Source organism: Gavialis gangeticus, unplaced genomic scaffold, assembly GCF_001723915.1.
Source record: "Gavialis gangeticus isolate Ggan-Ray unplaced genomic scaffold, GavGan_comp1, whole genome shotgun sequence".
Lineage (NCBI taxonomy): Eukaryota > Metazoa > Chordata > Crocodylia > Gavialidae > Gavialis > Gavialis gangeticus.
Window position 1 is genome coordinate 177,776,293 of NW_017728992.1, and position 15,579 is coordinate 177,791,871.

General features: G+C 38.6%; 1 protein-coding gene across 5 annotated transcripts in view; it reads right to left on the reverse strand.

Annotated features, from left to right (window-relative positions):
• Positions 1–1,664: 1,664 nt before the first annotated feature.
• The window catches only part of TRPS1 (transcriptional repressor GATA binding 1), a 340,381-nt gene continuing 326,466 nt past the window's right edge, over positions 1,665–15,579 (reverse strand). For all 5 annotated transcript variants that reach the window (XM_019528088.1, XM_019528086.1, XM_019528089.1 and 2 more), the window contains one exon: positions 1,665–7,871. In XM_019528088.1, coding sequence (XP_019383633.1) covers positions 6,810–7,871 — 1,062 coding nt within the window. In that variant the 3' untranslated portion in view covers positions 1,665–6,809. The remainder of the gene's footprint in view (positions 7,872–15,579) is intronic.

Sequence of the window (15,579 nt, forward strand, 5' to 3'; positions counted from 1 at the left end):
GGCGGGGAAAGGCTGCAAGGCTGGGGGGGGGGGGGGGGTTCCCCAGGGGGTTACCCAGGAAGGGGGGTGGGGGTGCAGGATGCAGGCACAGTAGCACTGGGGGCAGGGGCTCTGCCCTGCTGCTGCTTGCCCAGCCAGGGTTGTGGGGGGCAAGATGCAGGTTTGGCTTGCTTCAGGCAGAAGGGGGCAAGTGGCCTCTGCTCCCAGAGCTGCTGCGCCCACATCTCACACTTCCCATGCCAGCTGGCAAGTGGTGACAGGGCAAAGCCCCTGCTCCCTAGTGCTGGGACTAGGCTGGGCCTGGGCAGGGGATGGGACTGGGCAGAGCAGCTATGGGGGCTTCTCCCACAGCTTCCCCCACCCAGGGAGAGGCAGGCACAGCCAGAGGACCTACGGGAGAACCTGCAGCCACTCATCCGTGCCTGCTTCCCCCCAGCCAGTCCGAATCACCAAATCTTTCCGAATCAGCGCCAAATCTTCCAAAGCCGATTTAGCTGAATCAGTTCAGAACAATGATCTGAATCTCCCAATTGAATCACTGTCCTCCAAATTGGCTGAATCTGAACCAAATACTTCTCTGTTCACACAGGCCTAACTATTGGCATAATGAGATAAGAACTGAGTTCTAGAATTTTTGTGCTCTACTCTTGTATGCTGATTTCACCATTTCATGCAACTTTAAAGCAATACGCTGCATGAAAAGTAACAGGAGTTGTGGAGGTGTGGGTGCTACAGTGCATGGTTGGCAACCCAGAAGTTGCAAGTTTGAGGCCAAAGCAGAAGGCCCTTTCAGACTTCAACAAATCTACAAGTTTTGCTAAATGACTTGTTACAGAAGGACCCCCAAAAAGAAAAGAATCAGAAGTAATAGCTTTCAGCCATGGAGATGAGACAAACCTGTGGAGAAATAAAATTACAGCATAGTAGAAAAATGGTTGGGAGTCATACCACCATGGTCTATGATCTCATCAGAGCATAAACACTAATGAAAGTTGACTTAGTCACTATTTAGGTGAAAGATCTTTGAGGAAACGTCCAAGACTATAGCAGGAAGTGGTGCTGGTGACTTTGTAGGTGGCATTCTTCTTTTACAAGTCACTATTTAATCTATGATCTATATGATCACAGAGACATTGTTCTGTGGAAGATGCTGATTTACGGACAAGATGCAAAACCAAGATCCTGACTACATGAAATTATTTAAAGATCACATCAGACTTTATGCAAAGTAAACTTACGTGTGAAGTCTGCATTCCTGGTCAAATTCCAATATCAGCCCTTCACCAGGCTATTTCCTCTTTGCTGGTTCTTGTCCCTTCTTTGTGCAGGGTAAGTAATTAAACCAATATTAGAAATATAATGCCAGGCTCATAGTTTGATCTAAAGCCCACTCAAGTTGTTTTCCACTGGAAGTCTTTCCATAGACTTCAATAAGGTTTAGAGCACAGAGTCCTTAACTTGGAATTTGTTGTAACATAATTTGAGGTGTCAATATTATTGTTCAGCCAATGGTATCTCTGCCTTTCAAACTGTTGGCCTTCAGAAAGAGGTGGTCATAGATAAAACATTGACTCAATTCAGGCCAGGTCTTGACTCTTTCTCTTCCAGCATCTCTGTGCTGTACTGATATTACAGTTGCCCCATAAACAATGACACAAACCTTATTTATAACTGGTGGTAAAACTTTATTATTCAAGTTTAGATGCAACAGACATCTTTGCTGCCTGAAGATTGTTTGCATAAGAAATACACCAAGAACATGTTTGTGAGTAGAAATGAACATGCACTATGAAAACCAAACCAAACCAAACCAAAACAAAATGAAACAAAAAACACATCATGTGTTGTAAGGACAAAACAATAAGAGCCAAATCAGCGCTATATGCTTAGAGAGTGTTTGTTTAGCAATATGAAATCATTCCTTTTTTCTGCTGGTGAATTTTGCTGTAAGTTAAATTTACAATGACATTTTGAGATGTTTCCTTTCCCCCATCCTCTTCCTGGACAGGGGCTCAGAGACTACAGTGATGGGAAACAATATGAAAACTTGAATATTATACAATATGTGGCAGCTGCTGCAATGTCTATTCTAAGCATTTTAGCTTAACTTACCAAATGCATTTATTTCATGGTAGACAAAGTTTTTGGGAGGAATTCTATTTTTTTAGCCTCCTAATAAGAGATAAATCATATAACCAGTTATATAAGGTATATGGATATTATGTAGCACCTCAGCAACTGTCAATTTTTGAGAGCTTATGAATCTAATCAATATCTACAAGAAGGAGGAAAATCCCATTCTCTGATGGTAACAATCTATACAAATTATTCCACTTGGCCCACTACTCACCTGTACATGTTCAGTTATTCCACATAGTCAAATTTCTGCATATGGAAATTATGGGAATGGTGTGACTTCCAATTTTCTATCTATATAGTGAGTAGGTTGACAAGTCCAATGCTGACACCTGCCAAAAGTAACTCTCTCTACTGGAACAAAGAAAAACATATTCACCTTTTCTGGTTCTATAGAACTAAACTTCTATTCTCTTTGGCTTTTATTCTGACTGGTATTATAAAGAAACATGCTAAGTGAGCCAAGAAAAAAATCAATACAGAAGCAAAAGGAGGAAGCAAAAAACCAGAATGCTATTTTGATGGACATCAGAAACTTGGAGGCAAAACAGGTGCTAGGCCATATCCTCTGGCACCAAATCCAGTTATTACCCAACTAAGTAACATTCTTCCATCAGAAAATTTGTTGGTGAGCTTGTCTCTAACCTTTCTACCCACTTACAGTTGCCAAATCAGGTCATCCCATTTCATGGCCTTTACATTTTATCGTTATATTTTTTTTAGTGCTGCTCTTTCTTTATCATTACACATCCAGCTCTTTTTGTCAACTCTTTTATCTCATCCAGGAAGTTTTCATTCATCTCATCTCCATATACCCTTTCCTAATGGCTAGCACCTCATACTGCACCTTATTTTCAGGCAGAAGAGTGGGCACACCATCTCTAACTTCCCTTAGCAATCTTTCAGTATAGTGAGCATGAGATACTCATGACAATTTAATGGGAGATTTTCACAAGCAAAACAAGGAGTTAGATATCAAATCCCTATTGAAAACCAATTAGAGTTAGGTGCCTAAGTACCATGCACTCTTTGGAACATCTCCTTTGTTTTTATTGATCTACTGGGTAGCACTCAAGTGACACCTTGAAATCAGTACAATTTGCAAGGGATACTCTAGCACGGAGTTAGGCTACATAGAGTGTTAATTTGATTAGCTAGAAATATTGAGATTCTTAAATAAAGAGCAATGGTCCTTCTCAGGTATTTTAAAAGCAAACAGGATGAATTTATGCTTTCAAAAGGCACTCTCTTTTAGGGATCCAACCTATAATAGATTTTCAGACATGATAAGCACTCCTAATTGATTAAAATGGGATGAACGAGTCTTGACTTTACATTTCGCAGGAATAAGCACAACTGACACTTTTGAAAATGTAGAACTTGATGTTTCAGAGCTGTAAACTGATGTGTATTAAAATGCATTATGCATAGTAATTAACATCAAATGCTATCACACTTCAAACTGTGAGCTGTTACGGAAGATATTTTTTTGATTTCAATCCTTTCATATCTCTTTTTATGAACTGGTTAGAACCAAGTCTCAAAAGTGGAAGCTTCAGAACATCTCAATATGTCATGGCAAGAGCAACAGGTACATTTTACAAATTTCCTTTGTACACTATAGTACAACATTAACATTCAGAACTCTATCCTGCTCTTTACACTTACAAGCTTGTATCTCTCCTTATTTCCAGACTTTGATATGTGTATTTTCCCCTACCGGCCTCTGCTTTTAGTTCAGCAAGTGGTGTAATGACATAAAGGTTTGTGCACAAGTCCTTATGACAAACATGTACATTAGGGAGTATTTTGCCAGGAAGATGCAGCTTTCATCAGTAGAGAAGCCACAGGAATTGCTAAGACATAAGTATCCCAACACAGTAACTGTGCTGATTACCTTGAGGCAGCCTCTTCTGAAGCCAGCAGTTGCTGCTAGTAAAGTCTAATGAATTTCTTGAGGAATCTGATTAGGACACACACCGGACCCTGACATACAAGAAGAGGACAAGCTATCTCAGTTCCCTCAGAACAAAAAACAAAAGAACGGAGCTATTGTTGGGGAACAATAATAAACACAACCAGTCACTTTCTGGCACTGGTATCAAGCAGGAGATTCATCTAGAAACAGAGGAGGAGGAATGTGACCCAATATCCTTTGCCAAGCTGGAACTTTATGAAGGGTTATAGATCTCGACCTGAATGGGCTGAATGGGATTTTCCATACACTGGTCACCAGTGACCATGCCTGTTGTGAAAGAAACTAGGTGGAAGCAGGAAGGAATGTTAGCCTGATGCTAAAACAATAGCCTGTTTGTGCCTAACAAATCAGAGGGGTTGTTCAATAACATTTCACCTGTGGGAAAATGTAACACTTAAAATGGTGCCAAGGTCAGTGAGACCTTTAGTGATCGGCTGTGTAAGTGCTTCTCATGCATGATGACATTTCTTCTTGCAGTCTGCTTTAATTTAGGCACATTTTTTCAAGAGACTATCAAAGTGCTATATGTTTAGGCCTGCTCCTCCCTGGTTTAAACTTCTGTCAAATGCTTTCAGACATTTCCCATCACCCTCGCCCCTCTTTCATTTTCCAGCTTCCTAGTTCTACCTGGTTAAGTGTCTCATAAGTGCACCAATTTCTAGAGGGGGAGAATGGTCAGTTTTGTGTAAGTTAAATGCAAGGACCCTTTTTTATAGGATGCTTTAACTTCAATTACATGACAATTTGAGATAGGTGGCATATAAATGAGATCAGAATAGGACGCTTTATATATAATCTTAAGTGAAGGACTTAGTCCCGAGATACTTTCTTATAGAACATTTTTAAAAATAAAATGCACAAATGGAGAAATAGAAGACAACATAATATCAGAATGATATTTTAAACTTCATTCGCTGCAACATTCATGAACCAGTTGACCTAAACCTGCCATCCGACCTCAAGGAACTAAGACCCTGCACTGCGAAAGAAACAAACCCAAACAAAACAAAAAAGCAACTGCATAATATTGTAAAAATGGAGTGCAATGCTACTACAGAATGCAATAAAAACATCAATGCTGCATAGTCCAACAGCACTTATCAAAATAATTTCTGAAATGTTTCTTCTGAAACACAGACAAAGCAATAAAAAGAGGATATATGTTTATCATTTTAAGCATAACAATGTGAGTTAAGAGCTTAAGAATACAAAAGTACTTGGAATGAATAGTGCTACCCTTTTTTTCCTAAGTAGGCATAAAAAATATTTTCATTTCCTTCTTGTTTTTCCATACCATTAATATCAACAAATTTCAGTCATTTCATGTTATCGTTTACAACTTTAATGCACACACACAAAAAAAGAGATACCTACTGCAATAGAAATAGTTGCTTCATTACCTTGTTTGCTACATTTGCAAATGTAAACAGCGAGGCAGAGTCAGAACTGACTCTAATGCATGATGGAATATCTTTGTTGCATACGTACACTGTAGAAAATAATTATTCAATATGTCAGGCACCATTATTTGAAATGTAATACATTAATATTTACTAGAAAAATAAGATTTTTTCTATTTGTTCTCCCAACTTCTTTAATGAAATAAGTTAATCTGACAGTGCATCCAGTAGCTTGTAATATCTTCTACATCCCCATGGCAAAATAATAAACTACTGGTTGGGACACTATTATGAAAATGATTAAAGTCAGTTCTTGTACACCCTCATAGCAAGCATGGAGGCTTGTCTAACAGCACCTTTAACCAATTATTTAATATTTAGTTATTTAGCCCTATTTCCCTGAGCAGTTATGCTGAGGAGCTTTCCCTTCATGGATAGTTTTTACAAAGCTTTAAGTATTAAAAGGTATTATGAAGACATTTAATGCTACTTAGCGAAAGCTGGTATAAGTCTATTGAAGGGATTGACTGGTATGTATAACAACATTACATTTGTGGAGAAGTAACCCTAAACTCCAAAGTTTAGAAAGAAGAGTTAATCAGAAAAAAAATGAAATACAGCAGGTTACCTTGTTCTATGCAAATTAAGCCCAGTGTGGCTCTTGTATTAGAGATAATTCATTTGAACATTATCTTTTCTTAGATAACAATGTGCCAGAAAAAGTGTAGTGTTAAAATGGTAGCTAAAAAATTGGTTGAGTCTTAAATCTGGATGAAATCACTGCCAAATTATTGAGGACAAAGTGACTAAGGCATGTTTTAAGGCAGAAATTAGTCCAAATTAAAAATATTTAAATGATTTCTGAACACTTGTATATTTAATAAATCTATTTCCTATATACAGTGTGCATATGTTCACTATACTCCTGCAGCAGTATATATATACACACATCTTTGCATTCTAGCTAGTTATGTCTCTTACACAAAAGGTATTAGTTGTCTGGAAATACAAGATTCCCAGTGATTGATATTTGTCCTGATTCACTGCATTCTGGATAGTTTGGTGGGCCATGTCCCAAATGATTATCCCTTTCCCCATCAAGCCACCATCCAATTCATTGTTTCCTTCTTGGCAACCCACAAAGGAAGGAAGGAAGGAAAGAAGGAAGGGTTTTTATATTGGATAAGGCATGCTCTCTATATGAAGTGCTTTATAGATCTTCACAAGACATTACAAGCTATTGAATTCCCATCAAGGAAACCTATTTCTGTTTAATTGTGCTAAGTGCTAAGGTTTTACTCTTTAGGTTTTCCATTCTTTTCAGCTTGTGCATTGTTCCTATGTAGGCCCCTCTGGATGTGAGTTGTGAAGTCATACTTGTCCGTGCAAAGATACTGGCATATGCTGCACTGGAAAGGTCCACTGTCACCATGGCAACTCATATGCAAAGCATACATCACTTCATCCAGAAAGACAATGCCACAGTGCACACACTTGGTTGAAAGTTCATCTTGAGTACTTCTATCGACTTTCTCTATTTTTACTACATTCAAGGGACCTTCATTTTTTACATTTGGTGGTGCCTTACTTTTCTCCTTGGAGGCACCATTTGCAGTTGGCCCAGGTCTGGAATGCTTTATCGCCAAATCAAGAGGAATGTCATTGTCTGATCCGACCGCTGAAAAATGAGGAGGCAGATTAAAGGTGGGATAAGGCACATAGTTTTGGCAAGGATTTGGTAGGCCAGGCACATGACTCAAGTAGTGTGGATTCCCAGGAACGGACAGCTTATATTTACTCCAGAATCTCAGCCAATCAGCTTCACTCTGAAAGTCATTGTGTACAAATGGAAGTCCAAAAAGTGGGTACTGGTATTTTTCAATAGGGCTTCCTGGTGGCGAGTAATTTGGGTGCTTTGCAGGTCTCATGTATTTTTCTATTGGGCTGCCCCTCTCTGAGCTTGCTTTCCCTTCTGATATTGATGAACTGTTTCCTGGGTCTCCAGTACTTTCCTGAGGACTTTTTATGTGAATGTGCAAAGGTTGCATCCTTTTGTGAATATCCAGAGTTTGGCTGACCAACATTTGCTGATGAGCAGAATGGCTTTTAGTCAATGAACCCTGGGCCTCATATTTACTCAGGCTGGGAAGCTGAATTTCTCTCTGGTGACCTTCGCTTAAATGATCCTCTGACCTCCTTTCTAATGGGCTTCCATTGACTTGTTCTTCACCGCTACCCCTCTGCTGTTTGTTTAGCTGGTCAGCCTGAAGTGCCTCTGGGTTAAGGCGCTTTCTCGTCCGTCTCCTAATGATCTGTTCACCATTGTTCTGCTTAATGATGTTTAAAGGCCTGGGAGTCTGCATGGAACACATACATAATAAATAAAAGAAAAACATTAGGCAAGTCTCAGTGACAGTATTCATGCAAATTTAAATTGTACTCCTGTTAAGAGATGCTTTAAGGGAGAGTCATAGGAAATCTTATTTATCCCATACAAAGGGTCAACTAACATCAGACTCCTGCTTTTAAAAGTAAAGCCATCAACTGATACTCAATTTTCACATGTTAAATTAAAACCCACCATCTCATATGAGTTAACACATTATAGCTAATCACTTAAAAAGTCATGAAATATCAAACCCTGTAAAAAGTTGACTGTTCTGAACTTTCATTGATGAAAAGAACATGAAAATCTTTTTATTATTATGGTTGTTGTTGTTGTATAAGACCTAGGTTGGATAGAAAAAGATAAAAGAACCTGAGGAAGGGGGGAACCATGAGGCCATGAAGAAGAAGGCAGTGAAGGGGAGGCACGAAGCTCAGAAGGAGAATATTAGTAATCTGTTTGTCATCTCCCCCAAAGATATGGGGCAAGTGAAGATGAAGAAGGCCTATGAGATGAGACCTGAAACTACTTCTGTGTGGAGACGAGAAGGAGAGTGGAAGGGATAGCAGCCAGGTCTCTCTGTCAGTTCTCCCCACAGGAAAGCTGCAACATATGAATGAAATACAGTGCTGTAATGCTGGTATGTGTTGCTGTCTTGGGCAGACATTAAAGGAGAGAAAAAAATGCCTAAAAGTAATTTCAGTTGGCAGTGTTGGCAGTTAAGGTTCATCTTGTCCAAACGTACACATAATCCTATGGTGGATGGAGGCCAAAGGAGTGCCCCATGCTCTGTCCTACTTATATGTTTATTTGGAAATGTTCTCTTTAACACTGTGTTAAACTGTTGATTAAATTCTGGACTTGATATTCTGAACCATTTGTGCCACACGTGAGACATTATAATTTATTTATATTCATAACTTTGAATTAACATAAAAATGTCTGGTATTGAAAGAGAATTCATTTTAGTATTTTTACAGTGTTATTTTCTATCTTAACTTGCCATCTTATTCTCCTCTTTCACCCCATTCTTTCCCTAAGGTCAGCTTATTCTCATGGTTAATTGCATCTTAGCTGTAGCCACTACTTGTCAAGCTTTTACTTTCTATTAAAAATCTAAATCAGAAGAACTATAAACTTTGATTTAGATTTTTTAATAAGTAAAACTTGAACTTGTTGGAACTGCAGCAAATGAAACAGTTACCTCAGTGGGACAGCATAAGTCTGTACTGGGGCAAAAATTCATTCAGAAGAAAATTAGAGTATTAGGTCAAAAATGCAAATGAACCACCTGATTTGTATTATGAATAAATTAATATGCATACATACTTTCTAGAAGAATCTTTAGGGTATTTTCTCATCATAAGACAATAATAAGGATGTGTCATACCAATATATTCAATGCTGTTGATTTTGTTATATATAGCACAGATATTTTCCTAGCTTTATAGATTTTTGATCTTGTTTGGGGGGATACCCCAAAGTCAATTTTAACTCCTTGTATTACTGATATAGGGCCTGATCCTGTCTGTACTTAACACACAAGACTTTATTTATGTGAATAAACTAGTTGGCAGATTCTGGCCTTTAAAGTTATGCATTAAGTAGAGTTTAAATATATGGGTCTGAGACTCCAAATAATTGAGCATGAATGATTCAACTCATCTGCTTAGTTTCCAACCGAGACTCAGTTGTTATAGAAATGCATCACATTGATGCTTACTGAAAAATGTCAAATACTTTATTTTAAAAATGTATTAAATTGTCAGATACATTATTACAGCTCACATGTTATATAAATTAATATTAGTATATGGATATGGGAATTATTTGACCAGCTCACTAAATGTGGGCAAATAACCCTAAATATGTGAGTAATTATTTTTAAAATGTTTCAGAAAATTCACTGAAAAAAAGATCAAGTCAAGTTATATAACCCTTTAGCTATGATATGAAGTCACTGTGATCTGCCCAAGGCCAAAAAAGCAGCCAGATACCACAATGCATATTCTGGAACATCTTCTGTATGCAGTTAGAACCAAGGTGGGGAAAAGGAGATAGAAATATAGCACAATTCAGGCTAGAAGCCAAAGGTACTCATATTTCAAGCTGTGACTACTCAGCCACCAGAGGGAGCCCACAAGAACCAGTGAGAGATAAGTCATGTATATTCTTGACTGCTCCAGATATTCTTTATACCACAAATTAGGCAGCTCCAGCAGGACTGGCCAACCTGCAGAGTGGCATGGGCAGCCTCTCTATGGCATACAGGAGACCAGGGACAGGACAGGCAACACATTGTCAGGTGGGGCAGGAAACAGAAAGCAGAGCAGCGGATCAGGTAGTGGCACTTGGAGAGGGCGTGGTACTAATTTGTGGCCTGCCAAAAAGGCTGGCCCCCACTGAGCTAAGGTATGCACCGAGCTAGGGTTGCCAACTCTGTTTGAATCTATTCCAGGAGGTTTCCAGAACGCCAACATTCCCTCAACACACAAGGTGAACGTGCCCGTGTTTATCAGTTATGGATTATGGTGCAAAGACTTTACATCATGAAAGCAAATGCACATTACTGTTACATTTTAAAAACCCACTGGACTACTGTATAAATTGGATTCAACATTTAATATTTATTTTAATGAATGATCTATCATTCATCTCCCAGATCACTCTCACTGGTCTTCTAGAGATTTGTATCTAGTTCTTGGAGACTCCAGGGCAATCCTTGTGGGTCGGTAACCCTACCCTGAACATGTATTCCAATCTCATGGTTATGCCTTCCAGACAGAGAGCTATGGGGCATGGACCCAGACCCACTTCTGATTTGTGTCTGAGCTAGTCTTGTTGCCTAATTCATTGGCTAAGGAGTGTACAGAAGGTAAGTTGATACAGCTTCTCTCTCATTGGTTCCCATAGGTTTGCTCCAGAGGCCATATTGACATCACTTTAGATTAGAAACATTATAAAATAGACACAAACTTTTCTACATTTGCAAATTTATATAGCTTATGTATACATTCTGCTGTCTGCAGTGTTTATGAAGAGCTAGATACAGTTTTCTTAAATTTGAAAATTAATTATAAAAATTGTAAACTGATTGTATATATTTGTAGAGTGGGGAGAATTGGGGAGATTGCAGATTTTCAGTTTGGGGAGAATGTATAATGTTTTCATTTGAGTATAATCAAAGGTATGGAGTTGCCAGCGTGAATCAGAGTGGGAGCCACTACAAAATAAACATTCACCCTTCATTCATATCTGAGAGATCATATCTGTTTCTTATAGCTTAGCGAGAGCTATTCAAAACCCACTGACTTTTTAATAACCACTGGAGATTTAAATAGCAAGCATCAAATAAAAAGCTTAGTTATAGAGTGCCCAATCTTACAAGTGTCTGATATCCGAGTAATTTTACTCAGGTATGTACTGTCATTTCATTTAACAGGATTACTTACATATATGATAAAATTAATTCTCATGAACAAATATTTATATTATATAACAATCCAAATGATGTTGTAACAATTACAAAACCAGTAACAATTACAAAAGTAATTTACAACTTCTATTCTGTATGAACACATTGATAATGAAATTTATGTTTCACTTATCAAATATAGGTCAGGTGATATTGAATTTTACTTCTAATGTTTTAAAAAGTGTCTCAAAAGAGTTATTTCTTCATTACTTATTTTTCTTAACAGACTTGAGTTTACACTGAATTTACTAGCTATAAGATCATGTCAGTGTGGAAGTTTAATTAAATTCTTGGCCTTTGATTGGCAAAAGTTCTACTAACATCTTTATGCCAGTGTCCACTGAACACAAGCTTATTGCTATACTTGAACAGTGGAGCTAAAATTATTTCCATTGAGTACATAGTAATAAAATAAATGTTTTATAACATACTAGCAATTAGCATTGTTGGCAATATACATTTTTATAAGGATTGTTCCAATGTTCTGTGAGGGCTTTATGAGGGGATATTTTTTTTTAATTTAAAAACTGATTATTTTAGGTGGGATCTATTCACTACATTGAATTTATAGCCATGACAGAATGCCAAAGGGTACATTAAAAAAAAAAAAAGTAGTTGAAACATATTTCCAAAAGTGGGATATTCTTAAAGAAGACATTAAAATAATCAGATCAGTTTCCTCCTTAAAATATAATGAGCATATTGACAAGGAATGAATTAAAAGAAAAAGTCTGCCAAAGAGAACATTGCTTTCATCAAGTTCCAAACAAGATGCTAGTGACAGCTTATGAATTGCATAATGTCAGCCTGATGTTATTTGTTTGGGTTATTCTGGAGTTAAAAATTATTTACTTAACCCCAAATGAGAGCACTTAGCAGTTACATTTGGCATTTTTGACTGATGTCAGTCAACCTGCCATTAGAATATTGAAGTATTTTTCTTTTTTATGAAAAGAGATGTAATAGGATTTGATTGAACATAACTGTTATTTAAACACAACTGATACCCAAGCATGGGCTTGAGGGTAAAAATAAAGAAATACTTAAGTGACTTAGAAGACTTAGTCTCTTTTTCATAAATGGCTTATAACCAGATCCAATTTGGTTTTGGATCCAGTTAGATATCCCTGAAATCTAACTTGTTTAGGATATTACCCAAGATATTACCGAGGAAAGAGGATATTACCCAGGATAACGATCCGATTTGACTGGGTTGAGGTATACGATAGACAAAGGCAGAAACAACAGGCTCTAAAAGCTTAGTGGCACTTCAAGACAACCAAAGGAAACACTGTTCCCCACTTTCTGTGCGAGCATTCTTTATCATCAGGATATTGGGCAAAAGATGGGTAGTGCTGCTGCAATTTTTTTAAAATTAAATATTGCCAAGCAAACTGGAGTGCTCCGTGGTCATCTATTAAGATCCGATACTTCCAGAAACAAATAGGCGTCTCCCCAAACCAAACTTGATCTCAATGGCGCTCTGGTAGGAATCAGACCCAGTTTCCGAGCATGTCCAAGTATAAGCAACTATGGCACTCTGCAGTTCAAAATGGAGGCAGCACCTCTACTTGGGTGTTTACTAAGTTTTGTGGCTTGTGGAATAGGACCAAATAGAATCACTCTTAACCTAAATTCTCCCCAAATCTTGTTTAGACACTGCTGATACCATACTGGATCTGGCCTGAAGCTTAAGTTTCATTTGGTACATTTAAGTTCCTAAGCATCCAGAGAGGCACCTTTATACACCTATAACTTAGGTCTTACAAGGTCTGAAAATCAGATGTCTGACCCCAGCAAGGTGATTCAGGGTAAAAGAGTTAACAAAACTAATCCTAAAACCAGATCTCCTCAGTCCACTGGCTTAAAATTAGCCTGTCATTTGTTCTCTCCTAGCCCCATGATTCTTGAATTCTTGGCTACACAGTAACTTAGCTCCAGCAGAGGAAGTAGAGGGACACAGCTTTTATCAGTTTCTACTCAAACTGTTTTATCCTGAGGGGTAAAAGAATTGGGATTAAATCCCCAGAGACCAAGGTGAGAATTGAGTCAGATCTTGCAGTTTCTAGGCAAGTGTTCAATCACTTAATTATTACATGATGGGCAGGCAGAAGGTACCATTATCATGATCTTTACTCCATATGTATAAATGAAAGAGATTATGATTGCCAGGATTTGTGATAGACTCAATGCTATTGATATGTATGAGGCATGCTATGAGCAAACCTTCTGGATTGTAATCCTCTGGGGATACAGGTATCTATAGGCACCGTTCCACATTGCATGTCGATAATGACAGAGCTTAGGCCTAGCTCCTCAGACTGGGCTGCTGTTTTTGCATGCGCAGAACACTAAGGTTAGGTGTTTAGGGATGCATCTACATGTGCACTTTACTGAACAGTGGACTAATTTACTGTGCAGTAAAGTATCACCATCTACATGTGTGCAACAATTGGGCTGCTGTAGACTAATTTACAGCACCGTCGGATAGTCCTGTCAGATGCAGGTAATATCTGACAGTGGAGAAAATGACTGTGCTTAAACGCACATGCAGACAGTAATGTTAGGATTAGTTTACTCCGGCTCAAACTGACCCAGAGTTTATTCAGCAGCATTAATTGCATATGTAGACACCCTAGGTCTCCCAGACAATTATCTAATAGGTTTTGTAGCAGATACGTTCTGGATCACTTCTTTGGACTTTGTCACCTCAGTTCTCAGATTCTCAGAGAGTGCATCTATATATACTATTAGCACAGAGCAATAAACTCTGGCGCAGATCGTATCTGAGTTTATTGCTCCTGGGTGTCACGTTTGAACATGTGCCTGGGACTGCAGCAGATTGAGCCAGGTCAGAGCAGCCCCAGCCAGTAGGGAGCCCAGGGGCTCAGCCTGCCAGCCCAGCACTGATTCAACCCGGCTTAACATGTTGCAGAGGGGCTGGCTGGGGCCCATGTACTGGAGCACCCTCATGCCCCAGTCAGCCCTGCCAACATCTACACATGCATTTCTGTGCACTAAAGAACTCTGCCATAGGATATTATGAATGCTAACCCATGGCAGAGTTAATTAGGTTTTGTGGCCTAATAGGGATGCACATGTAGATGTTGAGACTTTACTGTGGAAATAATTAGTCAGCTCTGCAGGAGACATCTCATTCAGATGCACCCAGTAAGTACCATTTAAGTCTCAAAAAGAGCATCTCTGTATCTTACAAAGGGGCCTATGTCACATTCAAAAATGGGATGTAGGTTCCAAAATCACTTTTTTGACACTTATGCATAGCTTGGGATTCCTTTCCTCCTGCGGTGGAATAATATCACCCCAGGGCATGTGCGCTGAACACAAAAAAGCAGAAGGATAAGTAATCTTCAGCTCTGCCTTTGAAGCTGGCCCACTGCATGTTAAGCATGCTCAGTAAGCTAGTGTGGGTTGTGCTGAATTCAAACCATGCATATGTGCCAAAAACTGCAATTATGTGGCTACATACTCGGCACTTCAGCATGCAAACAGGTCCCATTTGAAATTGTTGCTCTCAGAGCAATAAAGTTACATTTTGCTGAGCTTTGTATAGTGTCTTAGCACAACTCCAAACTGTACCTTGTTTTCACTGTAGAACAAGAATCCTTACTTACCTCGCAGGGATGCTGTAAAGATTAATTGCCATAGTTAATGGATCAAATCCTGACTACCTGACTCTCCCAAGAGTTTCTATTACAAGTTAGTGGGTATAAGATCTGACCCTTGGGATCCATCGTATAAAATTGTGAGCACTTTGGCCCCAAACCAGAAAGCCACTCAAGCAAGCATGGCTGGATCAGGGCCAGAGTGTTGATCGCCTTTCAGGATCAAGCCCAGTGCTGGTAAGAGGAAGTACAGCCCTGTTTTTACCAATTACTGTTGGTAATACTGTTATTACTTACATTGTGCCCAGTCCAGTGAGACACTGAAACTTGAAAAATCTTGAAAAGTACAAAGTGCCTTCAATTGACCGGCTTAATTGAAAATCAAAAGCTCTTGGTACTTTGCAGTAAGTCATAAATGCTAAACAGAACTCGCTTTTCCGTGTCAAAAAAAAAAAAATTAAAAATACACCTTCAGAAATTCATTGTAACTATGAAAGGTTGGTGGGGAGAAAGAAGAAAAATATACTTGTATGGGATAAGGGCATTTTTTATACAAAATCTCTAATTTTATGAACTTT